The following is a 16692-nucleotide window of genomic DNA, read 5'->3' as shown; positions in this document are numbered from 1 at the left end:
ACCACCGAATAGACGCCATCAGCTCAGGAGAGCGAAATCGCTCCCCAGCTTTCCGAGCCTCCGACATTCTCCGGATCTCCTTCACAAAGTCGAGGTCGTCGGCTCCCGCGTCGGCAAAGAAGTCGGTGAAGGGACCGAACCGGAGTGACGCATCTCCAAAGGCCTCAACTGAGACCCACACCCACGCTCTCCGGTTGTGCTTCTCCGAGTCCGTGATAAGCTTGGTGTTCCGGCGATCGCGGGCCATGAAGAAACTGGGTTGCCCGGGCGCAGGGAAGACCGCGACAAGATTGCGGAAGTCGCTCACAGTCATCGCCCGCTCAGTCTCGCAAGGCCCTCCATGTGACACATCGCCACCATGCAATAAAACGCCGGGCTCATCTGGCAAGCATGTACCCCCAGTCGCGCGAGGAGCTGCTGGATGATGGGCTAAAACGTCAACCGTAGCCCGTAGTGGAGACTTGCAACCGAAACTGTGGCAAATCCACGACGTGGATAAAAAGGACGATCATCCGGCAAGGGACGGAGAAGCACCACGGACGTCGGAATGACGTATGCCTCCCTAAGGCCGATGAATGTTCGATAGATGAGCGTGCTCGAAGCATCGATCCCCGAACAATCGAAGCCCTCGAGAGCAGCAAAGCCTTCCTCGGATACCACTCCGTCCTAGCGAGAGACCTCGCCGACACTATCGTTTCCACATCAGAGGTCTCGATCCGAGCACCTCCTGTCTCCAAGGGAGTGCCTCCGTCCTCAAAAACAGCCACGACAATCGCCGGTGACCCTTCGGGACGCTCCATTGCAGGACCTTCGGCTCCCGGGCACGTCTCCGAGTCACCTCTGGGATCTCTTGACTCTGGCCCAAAGTCGTCCACGCAGTCAATCTCGTCGAGAACCGATTCTAGCGGGGTCGTCGTGACCACGCTAACAACTTCTCCTGGCGTGCCATGAACGTCCAAGTTGGACTTTGGCACGTCAGACCGTGACACGTCGCGCGTCCCCTCGTCGACCAAGTTGATCACGAGGCGAGGCCCAGCTTCCCCGGACGCAGGTTGACCGGCACTCTCGTCCGCGCCATGCCCAGTCAGTGCGCACTCTTCCCGAGGCTGAGGAGCGGGCACAGTCGCACCCAACTCGCCTTCTTCAAACCACTGCTCTACTCCACTTGGATCCTCTTCCACGTGCAAAGGAACCTCCTCTAGTCCCGAGAAGAGGTCGTCCTCTACATGCTCAGAGTCCTGAAACAAGAGAGAGAAATCAATCTCGGGATCCTCAATTGAGAAGGGGGATGGAATATCCATAATGCAAAAGTGTAGAGAGAGAGAGAGAGAGAGAGAGAGAGAGAGAGAGAGAGAGAGAGAGGAAAAGTGTAGAGAAAGAGAGAAAAAAATAAAAGTCGGAGAATAAGAGAAGGGATGCCATTATTTATAGACCCCTCGGGGGGTAGGAGTCCAAATCCTACTCCCACAATATGGAAAAAAGGAGGAAAAGACCCCCAAAAGTCGAATTCCCCCGTGCAAACGCGTCACCCCCGCGCGCGAGGCGCGTGGCAGTACGCGCCGCACGACCCGCGCGCCGCGCGGTCGCAACCAAAAGAAAAAAATGGGTGACGGTGAGGACTTTGAAATGAAGTTTCCTCAAACATCCGACTAAAAGGACTTAAAGTTCATCGCCAGGAGCCTACGAACTTAGGGGGCTAATGTTGTCGGTCATTTTCAGAAAACCCGGAGCGCCAAGCCTTCCGTCATGAGTCGCTAGCAAGCCCTCGTGGCGAAACTTTCAGCTCTTCGAGTCGAGCCTCGCTCCTCGACGAGTCGTTCTCCTCGGGTCGAGCTTCGCTCCTTGAGTCGAGTCACTCTCCTCGAGTCGAGCCTTGCTCCTCGAGTCAAGTCGTTCTCCTCGAGTCGAGCCTCGATCCTCGAGTCGAGTCATTCTCCTCGAGTTGAGCCTCGCTCCTCGAGTTGAGTCGCCCTCCACGAGTGGAGAATTTCATATTTCACGCGACAAGCGTGATATCCGAAGCTCAGATGGCCCAACGGGCCAAATAAAACAAAGGCCGCAAAGGCCCACGAAAAGTCAGCCAGGCGCACGCCGCGCCCAGCACGTCGCGTGCCGCGCCTGGTTGGACTCGCGCCGCAAGCAGCGCGGTGCATCCCGCGCGCCACGGGCTTACGCGTCGCGCACCGGGCGTGGCAGACTGCGCGCCGCGCGCACATCGCGCGCCTCCTCTTGGCGGGGCGGCACCCCTAGTCCTACATGGACGAGAAATGAGCCTCCTAAGGCCATCCAATTACTATAAATACCCCCTCTTATTGAGGGAGAGGGCATCTCATTCATTCATATCGATACGCTCGAATTCTCGCTCTCTTTTGCTTCTATTGATGCCATCTCTGGCCTGAAGTGCTTTCTACAAGTTTCTCTCGTTCTCAGAGGTTCGGAAGCACTCTCGGGGGCTCCCGGACGTCGCTCCCTCTGATCGAACACCGAGACTAGTGCCCAGCCACGCTCTTAGAGTTTTCTATCAAAAATCCCCTACGCGTCTAACACACTAGACGCGTCCGCGATTTCCGAAGTTCTGAGGCGTCGTCGAGGACTCCTCCGCGCTCCGTCTCCTTCGTCGAGAACGCTCCCACCCTCAGGCTCCACGCCTTACACTACGTTACATATGCTCTGAACTACGTTCTGACCTGATCCCACACACGAGTACGTACGCAGCTGACATAAAAGGCACGGTCACTCCTCCTCATCACCCCTTCTTTTCTCTGAGAGGTGTGTTGATCAGAGAAAACCCAGCTCGAGGTTTTCGAGTTCACACCTTTGGCTCGGGTGCGGCCACTTGGTCCGGCCTTGGATTGAACCGCCCGAAGCTTTAAATCGTTGTTCATTTTCGTGCGACAACAGGTTCTCTTAACAATCATACTGGGATCAATAGTCATTTGATCCTTAGATTATGAATATACTGTTTTAAGCAAACCATGAAGAGCTTGTTCATGCAAATCTATATTTGACTCTTCATTTGTTGTTAGGTTTGTTTAAGGACTAAAGACAAATGTTTATCATAAAGCTTCAAACAAACAAGGAAGAATGAATGAAAGTTTCAACTCTTTATTAATTATTCAGCTGTTACAAGCAAGAGTTTTCGTGAGACTTTATTGCATCAAATGTATATAAGTTATAACTACTACTCTTCTTTGGGCACCAAAGCCAACATGAATGCCTTTAATGTATCCTCAAAATAGCTTCCATTTGGATGAGAATTGAAATGTGGTGCCTCATTCGATCGTTGTGGATTAGCCCCAGATTTCCATTGATGTTCAGAAGATTGGGCTTGGTTGTTATTCCTCCAACTGAAATTTGGGTGGTTCCTCCAACCAGAATTGTATGATTCAGAGTGGGTGAATAAGGTTTATTGAAATTCCCAAGGGAATCACATTGCTCCTCATACACTCCACTCATTTCAGCATATGATGCACAATCCCGAGGTCGGTGATCGAAGCTTCCACAAACAAAGCACGTAGTTTGGACTTCTACTTTGCGACCGAATGGATTCCTCTATCATTTTGGGACTTGAGGACCTACAATTTCCTAGTCAAATTCTCAACTTAGGATTTAAGGTTGTCCTCCTCCTTTAATTGGTATACTCCTAGTGGTCGGGACCTATTAGTGCTTTCAGTGGGATTCAGCTCGGTCCAAGCATCAGTCATTTCAGCTAGCTCATCGAGGTATTCAATCTCTTCATCGGGGTCTTTGTTCAAGAATTATCCATTGCACATAGATTGAATTGACTCGCGTTCATCACTAGTAAGACTATCATAGAAGTAACTCACAAGGAATTCATTTAAGCTAGCTCATCGAGGTATTCAAGAATTGTCCATTGCACATAGACTGAATTGACTCGCGTTCATCACTAGTAAGACCATCATAGAAGTAACTCACAAGGAATCGGTTCTCAAAGCCATGGTGTGGGCACATGTTCAACAGATCTTTAAATCTATCCCAAGCGTAGCGAAGTGATTCACCGGATTTCTTGTTAAACATTGAGATCTATCATTTTAGACCATTAGTCTTATGGTTGGGAAAAAACCTGTTGAAAAACATAGTCATCTCCTCCCAGGTTCCAATAGAATTGGGTCTTGGAGAGTACAAAAAGCTCTTCACTTTGTCCTTCAGGGAAAATAGGAAAAATTTCAACCTCATGACGCTAGCGGCATCTGGACGGTTATAGAAAGTGGCCACTGTCTCCTTGAATTCTCGAACATGCACATATGGATTCTCGTTTTCTAGCCCATGAAAAGTTGGAAAAGGTTGGATCATGCCAGGCTTGAACTCGTGATTCGGCATGTTAGGATTGAAGATGATGCATGATGGGACAACAGTTCACACCGGATGTAAGTACTCGTTAAGGGTTTCGACATGATTTTCCTCAATGTGTGCCATTGGGTTGAAGAAATTGTTTGCCAATGAGATAAGAGAGGACGGATGAGAAGAAGAATAAGAAGTAGAAGCTGATGAAAGGAATTAATTCTTAGGCGTTTCTAGAATATGGTCAAGTTCTTCATTGGGTTTCTTAGCAAAACGACCTAGTTCGTCTCTAAAAGGGGTCATTCACTTCTCTTTTTTATTTTGAATTTTGAAGTGACGACGATAACATATTTATAGAGAAACATCTAGGGCAACAGAGAAGCCTTAAATACCCTAAATACCCTTGACCTAATTTCTGACAAAAAACGACATACATATTGTCGTTTGGTCTTCAGATCGACGTGGTCTGCTCGACAATCAATCTCAGTTCACTGATCGACCTCGGTCTTCAACATTCCAACTCGTCAGCTTGGCACCGGTCTTCAGCTCGTCAGTTCAGTGACCATTTAGGCTCCACACCTTCAACAATCTCCCACCTGGAGACTAATCCCTTCACTTGTCTCCAATTTGCAGTGATGACTCCAATCATCGTGCAAGGAGTCCAACTGAAGTTAAGCACAACCTCAATTTATCATATGGCACTGAGTTCGTCAACATGTCAGCTGTAATCTGACTTCATGCGATCTTCTCAAGCACCAACACTCCATCTTCCAATGCCGATCTGATGAATTGGTATCGGAGCTGTAGATGCTTCGTCCATATTCTAGAAAAACCCAATGAATGAGACTGAGTTTTTATATCCTCAATGCATGATACACTGAGTTTTTTTTTTAACTGAATGAGACTTTGGCTATCACTGTATTGTTGGGAATTAAACATCCCTATAATCGTACGGAAAATAAATAACTACGCTAACAGGCTAATTAATTATACGATTATAAAAACAAGATCTAGATTTGTAAATTTGAATAGAATAAACTAGAGAGCAATTCAAGTAACCGATTAAAAGATGAGTTTTTAGATTACTTACATGTTTGACAATCTGCTACTGACTCCTTCAATTGAGTTCTTCAAGATCCCATTTTGAGCTCCAATAACTCGATCTTCAAGCTTTTAATCTTCGAGAACGACGACAGGACTCTCGTCGTTTGGATCTCCAGAGATGATACCTTAATCTTCCGAAACGTAATCTCCGGATGAAATAAGAAGAAATTGTGGGCACTCTCATTATCTCACAACGACTTGAATTAGAGACTCAAGTCATATTGTGTTTATGGGAATGGAATCACGAATTTCAAGGGAGATGAAGAGAAAAAATTCGGCCACACTTAGTGATGCTGGGCGAAATTTTGGCTTTTTTTTTTCTATCTCTTTTTGTGTTCTCCTTGACCTATATTTATAGTGGTAAAATGGAGATATTCTAGGAAGCCATTAGGGTTTCTTTGTTCTCCTATATTCTTTACTATTTTGTAGTTAATTACGAACCATTGGATCTTGACTACAAATTCTATTTTTTTTTCTCTCATCCATCATATCAGAATCTAGGATATTAGATTTCCTTATTTTTCTCCTATATTTAAGGAATCTAGATATTTGAGAATAATAAGGACAATATCTTATTTCCTTATTTAATGGAGATAATATCTTTATCATTATTATTCTCCTAGATATTAGGAATATATTCATGATAGAGAATAAATCGGAATTTCTTATTTCCATATTTAATGGAGAGAAATTATCTCAACCATTATTATTCTATCTCTTATTTATTTAGTTACCTGATTACTTTTTCATAAATCTAGCAAGTAATTAAAGAGAGAATATTGGGTATTTAAACCCTAAAGTAGGCGCCTACTATAAGGTCATGAGCCAAGGAATTTTCGAATTTTACAGTGTCTATAAGGCCCAACTTAAAATTCAATTTAATTATGAGATTTGTAAGTAACTAGGCCACTTTAAACATGTGATTTTGAATCTAGCCTATGTTTGACAATTTTTAGGGATATAGCCAAATGGCTTATGTGACAATAATTAAGGTCTGATTTGCCCTTATTTATTAACAAATTCGTCACTTTCTCTCTCCTATTTTTTTCAAATAATTTTTTTTGCATCAAAACTTCAAAAATTCGTATATTTCTCGTACGAACTCGAAATTGAGTGATTTCAGATCCTACAAATTCGTGGCGTCGAGATCTTCAAAAATAGACCCATTGTGTTTGATGAAAAATTATGTTTAATGCATCATAGTTACGTTTCCTTTTTTTTTTTTATAATTTCAAAAATTTCCAGTTATTTCCATATTTAATGTAGTAACGTGATTTTTCTACATCTATGGTATTAAACATGATTTTTCATCAAACACAATGGATCTATTTTTGAAGATCTCGGCGTCACGAATCCGTAGGATTTGTAATCACTCAATTTCGAGTTCATATGAGCTAGATATGGTTTTTTGAAGTTTTTATGTAAAAAAAATGTAGGAAAAAAGTATGAGAGAGAAAGTGACGAATTTGTTAATAAATAAGGGTAAATCAGACCTTAATTATTGCCACATAAGTCTGTTGGCTATTTCACTAAAAGTTGTGAAACATAGGCTAATAACAAATTTTATAGTTTCATTTTGGTTATTTCGCTATACTGCCCTTTAATTATTTACTTGATCCAACAATAAATAATTAATTCCACAATAAATAGTTAATTTACCAAATAGACTAATTTCTTAATGAATGCCGCCTAGTAGATGTGAGATTGTAATAATAAATAATCTTCATTATTACTAGAGAGTTTTTATCCACCTTTATCAGAGCCGAATCAGGGACTTTGAACCTAGTAGTAGAAGATCCTACAAATCCGATTAAATAGACAAAACAACCCTTTCTCTAAGTTAATCGATTCGTCAATCTTGGGGATACTCCACTGATATAGTAGTACATGATCTCAATCCTCGAGGTTCAACTCGTATCGAGAAATGTCAATTATTCCGTTATGCCATTCTTGATACATATGAGCCCTAAGCACCGTTGCTTCCCTAGCGAAAGATTCTTTCGTACGTATTTACTACGAAAGTGTGCACAATCAATCTGTTCTGGAATCAACCCGTAGGTGAATGAACATGTACCTTCTTTCAAGAATGCTGGATTTCGTATTTGTGAATCACTTTCCACTCATATCATATCCTGAATTCCCAAGACATAAGTATTTTGGCATGATAGTAGCCATTAACAAATGAGTCAAAGAGCCCAATAATATAACCTAGAAGTCCGTGATCACTTCAGAATTTAGATTAAGTCTCATTGTAACCATCATAGCAACCTTGTTTAGTGTATCGTAACAGTATTTAAACGACACATCAACAACCAAAGTCTGTCCAGGTTGTACACTTACCAAAGTATAGAATGCTTCCGCCAAATGATCAACCTTCACTTGTGTTCCATATATATGATTTTAGATACAGCTATCCAAGCATGTATCAATCATACACCACGTTTTAGCTCACCGTCCAAACTTAGATGCCCAACATGTAATCCAGTTTAATACGGAGGTTATGGATGATAGTTGTTATTGATTCTATTTAGAAAACAATCCACTAATCATAAATGCTAATAAAGTAAACTTCTTATCAAATTCAGTAATCATTCATGTTTATTTTATTATCTTCAGTGGGCAATATTACTAACATGTATAGCGCATTCCCATCGTGGTCTTGATCCAGCTCGTGTAGAAACGTCTGAATCCATATCATCTCCTCTGTAGCCTCAGTGATAGCCACGTACTCTGCCTCGCAGCTTGACAAGGCGACAACCTTCTACAACCTCGACACCCAACAAATAGCCGTCCCTCCAAATGTGTAGACCTATCTGGACGTGTTCTTCCTGTTGTCGATGTCGCCTCCATTGTTAGCATCGACGTAGCCTTGAAGTCCCAGCTCGAACTTCTGAATATCAACGCGGAGCTCAAACTACCCTTCTTGAGAGGCGTTACTGCTATAAAATGAGAAAGAGGGAGAAATTTAAAAAACTTAGGTTTTTTTTTTATCCCTAGGCATTAGTTCATTGGCGTCACGATGCCAATGAATACCATTGCGAAAAAATAATTAAAAAATTGTTGTAAAACCGTTTCGTCATGACGAAAATTTTGGCGTTGCAATGAGAGAACTTACTCATTCTACAATGGAATAATATTTCATCTTCTAATCGTATCCCGTTACGACAAAATTTTACTAATTCCACGACAGAAACTCTTTTATCATGGAATCATTTCTCGTCGCGACGACACGAGAGGAAACTTTTTATTTTTTATTCTTTATTTAATTCATGCCACGACGGGAATATTTTCCATTGTGGAAGCACTTCCGGTCATAACGTGATATATATTCGCCACGACGAAATCATTGTTAACCACACATGTTACCACGAAGGGAATATTTTCCGTCGTAGAGATACCTCACGTCACGCAAAATCATTGAAAATCACACTTTGATAGTATAACAGAACTCTTCTTAAGATATTTTTGCATTGCATTAAGTTTTCGTAAAGAAAAAATTGACGATAATTTAACATCATAACGCATAAGTTTGTGAGGGTTTTTTTTTTCTTATCTGACTTTTTATCAAACCAATTCTAATTTGTTATAAGTAAAAAAAAAAAAAAATTTATTTGAAATTTGATTTTATCACCCTGTAATTTATAACCACATTTAAACATATTCAAAATAAAGTACCTCAATAAAGCGCGAGCATTAAGGCTCAATTGTTCTAAATCTCCTTGTAATTTGGGCAACAAATCCAGCTCTATATGTCAATTGACACAGTATCGTAAGTTCATATTACCATGAGATAGGAAGTAGATAGGAAGTACAATTCAAACATTAATAAAGTCTAAAAATCGAATTATATATAATTGTCGATTTCAAGCTTGAAAAAGCTTGGCGATGCTATAAGCCGCGGCAGAGGCAACGGCTCCAATGAAGGTGGTCTGGAGGGCACTGATGAAGGGTTTGCTTCCGGTGAAATAGCCTTTGGCAAAGCCGAAGACCATTAACGCCACCAAAGTAATTACAACCGAGGCCGCCAAAGCATCTGTAGCGACCGGAAAAAACATGTAAGGCGACAATGGGACTAGTCCTCCTAATATATAAGAAATTGCTATTGTCAATGCACTCCACAACGCTCTCATCGGATCGGGCTTCTCCAACCCAAGCTCAAACCTACATAAAAATTGGAACAAAAGATACTAGTTCAATGATAAATAAGACCAACTCAAAAAAACGACGCACAAATATTTGTATGACAGCCGGTTAAAACGCTGTATTATGTATAGATTTCAAACTGAATTTAGATTACATTTTAACCAGAAGCTCCAATACAGAAAATATATATGTGACTTAGTTGACAGTGTTTGTATCGAACCAACTGAAGCAATTGTACTCACTTCATCATGAAGTCAACCCAGGCTACAGGGTTTCTTCTTAGAGCACTCACAACTGGTCCATATTCATGTGCCTCTACTCCATATTGAGCTAGTATGTCTCCCACTTCAGCAGCCTCTGCATATTCAAAATAAACCAACATCTTATATACGATAGGTTCTTTTAAATGAGTTTGTGAAATTACTTAACCTGATTAAGAAAGTTGTTCAACAAGTTGATGAAACAACTTGTTGAACAACCGATTGTTTTTAGGCAATTTTAATCAATACGATAAACAAACAAACCATCGAACAGAAAACAGTTAAAGACACGAGAGAATTGGCTTCTCCAAACAAACAAACAAACCTTATTATCTTTTTTCTTTCACTTCTACTCGCCTTTATGGCATCTCCAACCCACTCTATAATAGAGTGAGAAGTGACAAAATAAAGTTAATTAAATGTTCTCCAATCAAACTCTATTTCTCACTCTATTATAGAGTTTGTGAATATAGAAACTCCATATTTATAGTTCTACTATTCACCATCTATAATAGAGAGAGATTATAATAATATTAAATAACTTTAATTAATATCAAAACAACCCCAAAATTATAATAATTCATACATTTTATCAATAATTATATTATTTTGTAACCAAAATAATTATCATATCGTTCTAATTAGAATTTGACGTATAAAAATTAACTTTTAATATGATAGGCAATAGTAAAACAAAGTAATTTAAAATATGGAATCCACTACGAGCAAACTTTACAATAAACAACATGGCATAACTATATAAATAAAAGCCTAAAAATAGATTGTCAAGAATACAATACAAGAAAACTAAATAAATATATAATTTATTATTCGCATAACTAAATTTTAAATGTTATATGTAATGTGTGTTTATCTACAAAAATATATAATTTATGAGATTTCAAATATATTTAAGAATCTACTAAATTATTTAAAATTAATGTAAGCTAGATAAGAATAAAAAAATATGATTGGATATAAATGGTATTAGTATATGTGACCTAAAATGTGATATATAAAAAGTTGTTAAATTATTAAAATAATAGATTTATAAAGAATATGTTTTTTTAGTGTTAGATTCGGGTTGGAGATGGTATGATAATTTTGTATATATTTTTTTGCTACCATATGTACCGTAAACACTCATGAACATTACTTTTGTTTTTATTTTTTTTAGAAAGCCCCAATGAAGATTAACCTGTGTCAGGAACTGCAACTACTTCATCTTGTTCTCTCTTCAGCTCTCTCATATAGTGATCAGCCTCACTCTTAGCTGCAAGATACCTGCCATAATATAATATAATATATATATATATATATATATATATATATATATATATTTATATTCAAATACGTCAGGTTATAACAAATATTTGTTTATACATCTCTAATTATTGCTCCTGATTTTCCTAAAACAAATATAATTAGTGAATTAAAATCAGACTTTTCAATTTTTCTTCAATATTCTTTCTAGCAAAGCGAACCTAAAACTCTACACCTTTTTTTTTTTTAATTTACGTGTATTTATATAGCCCAAGCAAGCAAGCATATATTCTTCATCTTATCTCCACGCCTTTTAGTTTGTCAAATTCTTAATATTTCCCATAATTTAAGATATAATCATAAAACCAAAGGCATATAGTAGCCTCAGCTACACTGTACCACGAAATGAAACAAATAAATAAAAACGGAGATATATATATATATATATATATATATATATATATATACACTAAATAAAGAATATGCATGCATATATATACCCTCCGAGGCCCATGGAGATGGCGCCGGCGGCTACCTCGGCGACGCCGGCGATGAGAATGATGGAAGAGGCGACGTTGGCGCCGGAGAGGCCGGCGGCGAGGGCGAAGGGGACAGTGAGGCCGTCGGAGACACCGATGATGACGTCACGGACGACGTCGCTGGACATGAAGTGCTTCTCTTCATGGTCGTGAAGAAGCGACACCTGTTTCTCTGGGTCCATTTCAAATACTGATAATAATATAAAATGGGAGGCCAAGGGATTTATAGAGAACCAAAGACGCTTCAGTTGCCGATAAATTCCGTTTAATTATAATTACAATATACAATGATGTGGGTTGGGAAGTGGGGGGAGTGTGGAAAAAGAAAAAGAAAAAAGATATTTTAAAGTAGAACAAAAGGTCGAGAGAAAAGGTCCACATCTAGTCCACCACTCCGCAGATTCTAATTTTTGGCCCTCGATTGTGCTGCCAATAACTCAGGGGTCGGAATAACCAAAAGCTGTGATTAATACTTTAAATGTTGTAATTAATAATTAGGGTTTGTCGTCTTCTCGCTAGTGTGTGAGAAGAGGAGAGCCCCAACAGCCCAATTCTCGGGCCCTAAAAAATTGAGAGAGGAATAATAATAAAAATTAAAAAAATTTATCAATGTCGCTACTCGCTACTAAAAACGCAAAATTGGAAGGAAACTAGAAAATCAACGAAAGCAAATATTTGTGTACTTATATTCAATCATGATTCATGAGAATATAACATATTTTCTTTTTTATTTATTGACAAAAGAGAAAAGAACTGAAACTACATATCAGAAGCTTAAGCGGGTGTCTAGTCACCGCGCTCTCTCTCCAAAAAAATCAAAACTTATCTTTTGAGATACACACACTTCGGTGATATCTACCAATGTAGAACTCTTGACTTAGGAGAATGTATTTTTATTTTTTATTTTATTCTTCATATTTTGTTTTTTCTTTTAATTATGTTTCAATAATCCAGATTTATTAGATTTGAGTTTTGTACCTCCCGATTTTTAATCGGAATGGTTTTTATTATTTATTTATATCTGAATCTCAAATCTCAAATCTAAAATATTGTTTTTTTTTTCATGGATCTCAGTTGAGCAAAACCCTTTATTACGCACATAAACCGAACTGGCAAATGAAGCTACTCGGAGTCTCGAGCACAAGATGCATCCAACACCAAGTTCGAGTCAAATAGGCCCGAGAACTCATGATAGTTAAGGAACGACCCCTACCGAGCAGAACTTCGAAGAGAAGAGAAGATGATAGGTCAAAAACTAGTCAAAACAAAGCAAAACACGTGTGCATAATCGAAATAAAGATAAAACGTTCACCTCGACAGTTATGCCGAGGACACAAAGAACAACCACCCACTACACACGAATTGGGAGCGGTTATTTGTTAACCTTCAAAGACCGGATTGATCACTCCACGTATTCGACTCAAAACGTCTATAAATAGGAGAGGAGCTCGTCGGAAAAGGACACTTCGCTTTGAAAGCACACAAGTCATAATCTTCACCTTTCGACACCCTCATTTATTTTCTTTCTTCGACGAGATTAGTCTGTAGTTTGGAAAAGTCTCGCCTAAACAGTCAGATTTCTCGAGACTGCGTTCTCGGTACCTTGTGTCGTTCGTGAGATATTGTTGTACTAATTTTTCAGATCAACACCCTTAATTAAAACCGCCATCTACAACAAGCGAAGACCGGCGTACGTTTGCGCTCATGATTCGTGTAGTAATCTAATAATGACTGATTATCTGCATAGACGGGTAACCCACATGTTATTTTGTTGTATTTATGATTATTTATGATCCGCTTTTCATCTTCTTCCTGTAGAAGTTTTTAAATTTCCTTTACACTATTCTTGTAATATAAATCATTTACTCTTATCAATATATCCCTTAGGTGCACTTTATATCCAAAAAAAAAAAAAAAAAAAAAAAAAAAAAAAAAAAAAAAAAAAAAAAAAAAAAACTTCAGTGTGTGTTAAGCACACGTGCTGTGCCAAGTAATGATAACAAAGTATTAGGCGTGGGTGAGACACAAGCCTTTAAACCCAAAATCATTATATATTTTCTCTTGTTTTTAGGGATGTTAACAATAATATTATATTTTGGTGTACACTTACCACAAACCAATCAAACCATTAAATTTGACACATCTATTACTAAATTAGTTCTGAAAGACTATTCTACCCAGTTCAGTTTGTTTCTCTTCTTTCCTTCCCCTCCTTAAAAAAATTAAAACATCTCTCTCTCTCTCTCTCTCTCTCTCTCTCTCTCTCTCTCTCTCTAACCTAAAAAACACAAAAAAAAACCCAAAACATAAATGGATTTTTCCAAATTCTCCCGCCGTGAGTCACGGCGGAGCTAGGAATTGAATTCAAGGGGGGACCAAAAAAAAAATTAAACAAAATTAAAGATACAAAATATATAATAAAAATATCAAATTCGATAAAATTATTACATATTTCCACGACGGGTTTTTAATTTATCAAAACGATCTATAATGACTTCATTATCAATACAATCAAAAATTTCTTTCTCAACATAAATAATTAAACTGTCGTTCAACCACTGGTCTCCAATACGATTGCGTTCATCGTGTCGGTCATCCGCGAGGGACACGCTTTGGCTTCGTACGCGTTCATCGTGTCGCTAGAGCGTTCACGGTGAGGGTTCAATCTCCGTCCATTTTCGCTTAGTCGGATATGAAAGCTTGTTCGGTCATCTCATAGAAAGGGCGAGCCATGCTCATTTTGTTAATCAGCTCTCATCTAACAACCCAAATAGACTAGGCGATTTTAGGCGCTGCCAAATTGAATCTAGTTTATGGGTTGGTCAATGGAGCAGACTAGGTCGCCGTTGAAATCATATATATTGTTTGTTGATGATGCAAAGGGTTATTGTTTAGAATCAGACCTCCTCCGGTTCATGTACTTGTTGTTCGTGGAACGCACCGATGCCCACCTGAGCACAGCCGCGCGCGTGGATCCGGTATGTTGAGTAAATTGTGTTATCATTATCTAGTAGTTGATTTTTGATAACCAAAGAAGATTGGTGTTATTCTTTTTATTGAACTGGTCATAGTACTGTTTAGAGAAATCTTTTGGTGAAGATGGAAGATTGAGGCAACCAAAGGAACTTTCCATTAACAATGTTGGACAATGGATTTGAAGATACTATTTTTTTTTTCATATATCTGAGTTTTTTTTACGTCAAATATATATTTTTCAGTCATCATGACTCTAGCAAGAGTATGAATGACAATTGTTGTAAGCATTAGGCATTGTAAATCATGGTAAGGACGTTAGTAGTTAGTCATTTGTTGCTGGAGGTTTTTTCTAGAAAGATAGCTTCTTTTTTACATAGAGTGATAAATTATCTTTGCTAGTTCTTTCTTCCCGGGGGTTTCATCTCCCTGGAGCAATCTCCCTCCTTGGACCCCGAGCAATTGGCCTCACCTGGCTAGCTGAAAAAATTTAATAAAAGAATTTGTTATTTTTTTTATGAAAAATTATACGAACTAAACCACTTGAAACGTTGGTATTGCAATCTAACCAACGTTTCATTAAAATTTCAAATGTAGCCACAAATGATGACGTGACTTTATTAGTAATTTAACTAATTACTACATTAACATTTATTAAAATCGGCTGAACATAAATATGTAGCCAACGTTTTGATCACAGCCAAATACTGCAGCTATAATACACGTGAACTTGAATTATTCCATAATATTTTCTTTCCTTTTTTGTAGTCCAATTAGTTGCGAAAGCAAGTTTTTATGGATCAATTTCCGTTTATTCTACATGCAATATCAGACGTTAGAAGAGAAACTTTCGGTAACTGAGAAGAAAGAGAAAGTGGGGTAGTTATTATTACACGATTACCTATTATATTTTTGTATTAATTTTAATAATGAATTGCATTTTAAATTTTTGTTTGAACGCAGCCAAATAATGCAGCTTTAATGCACATTAACTTGATCCCCTTTATTCCATAATATTTTCTGATCTTTTTTTATAGTCTAATCAGTTGCGATATCAAGTTTTCTTGGGTTAATTTCCGTTTATTTTAGACACGATAAGTTTTTGTTAGCTAAAACGTTGGCTAGTAGTTGGTTTCTATGATTTATATTACATAACGGTATTTTCGATCTTTTCTAATCGTTATTACAAAATTACAAAATTTTCAAACGTTGGCTACATCCTTAAAACCATGTCTGAAATTGGCTACGTTGCTAGATTACGCATTTTTTTTATATAGGATTAAGAGTAATATTAATGTATATGGGTGCCTAATTTTAACACAATCACTAAGAGTATTATTTTTTTTTCTATTTTCTCTCCATCAATATCATTATTTTCTAGAAAAATATAAACATACCTAGTTTTCTTGTTTTTTGTAAGTTAGAAATATAATAAAATAAATGATCATACATAAAACTCAATTAATATGTCAGAAAAATCATAAAACCCTCTTAATTTAATTTTTAGAGATATAGTATATATATAAGTTCTTCTCTGATTTGTTTTACGCTTAGCTGTTATATTTACTAATTTATAATAAATAATATCTTATATTTGTAAAAGCTATAAAATCAATATGTATCAATGATATTTTATTAAACTAGAAATCCTAACTTTTTTTACTTGTTGATAAAAGACGATAATTTTTTTTATTTAGCTACTACGATTAATGATAGATCTATTAGAATCTATAATTCTTCATATTAAATTAAAATTGAATATTTTCATATAATTCATTTATATTCATACGAACAAATATATAATAAACTAGTATATTTGAAATGGTGGACATTATAAAAGAGTTTAATTCACGTATCTACTAGAATTAAAAATAATGGTTAAAATCTCATTTAAGCCTTTAATGACTTGAATGATTTTTAATTTTTTTTTTTTTTTTTGCTAAAAAACACATAAAATCATTTAACCAATTTATTTTAATGATAAGGGTCCATTAATGTCATGCCAAACACCCTCTAAAATTCCCAGCATTTAGACTCTAACCATGCAGTATAGTAAGCACCAAATTATAGTGTGACTACAGTACTATAATAAAATTAGTGCGAGTACT

The 16692-nt window shown here is 37.9% G+C and overlaps 1 protein-coding gene and 1 non-coding gene across 2 annotated transcripts; one reads left to right on the top strand and one right to left on the bottom strand.

Moving 5' to 3' along the window:
• Positions 1 to 3952: 3952 nt before the first annotated feature.
• LOC149402154 (small nucleolar RNA R71) lies at positions 3953 to 4059 on the top strand. The gene has a single exon (XR_016296241.1). It is a non-coding gene; the product is annotated as a small nucleolar RNA R71 (small nucleolar RNA).
• A 5005-nt stretch (positions 4060 to 9064) lies between these two features.
• Positions 9065 to 11920, bottom strand: LOC149402153 (vacuolar iron transporter 1-like). The gene is made up of 4 exons (XM_089608755.1): positions 11573 to 11920; positions 11008 to 11093; positions 9792 to 9906; positions 9065 to 9567 (listed from the first exon to the last, which is right to left on the bottom strand). Exons 1-4 carry the CDS (start codon positions 11791 to 11793, stop codon positions 9270 to 9272), a joined length of 720 nt encoding a protein of 239 aa, XP_089464881.1. The 5' UTR covers positions 11794 to 11920; the 3' UTR covers positions 9065 to 9269.
• Positions 11921 to 16692: the final 4772 nt, after the last annotated feature.

The sequence above is a fragment of the Urtica dioica genome, chromosome 3, assembly GCF_054948205.1.
Source record: "Urtica dioica subsp. dioica isolate 48M chromosome 3, U.dioica_male_clone48M_v1_H2, whole genome shotgun sequence".
NCBI classification, from domain to species: domain Eukaryota; kingdom Viridiplantae; phylum Streptophyta; class Magnoliopsida; order Rosales; family Urticaceae; genus Urtica; species Urtica dioica.
The sequence above is the reverse complement of the archived record's forward strand: the minus strand, read 5'-3'. Positions and strand labels throughout refer to the sequence as shown.

Coding starts and splice junctions, on each gene's coding strand:
- LOC149402153 (XM_089608755.1), bottom strand. CDS start 11,793: ATGGACCCAGAGAAACAGGTGTCGCTTCTTCACGACCATGAAGAGAAG. Junction 11,094..11,572: donor ATCTCCATGGGCCTCGGAGG/GTATATATATGC, acceptor ATATTATGGCAG/GTATCTTGCAGCTAAGAGTG. Junction 9,568..9,791: donor TGGGTTGACTTCATGATGAA/GTGAGTACAATT, acceptor ATTTTTATGTAG/GTTTGAGCTTGGGTTGGAGA.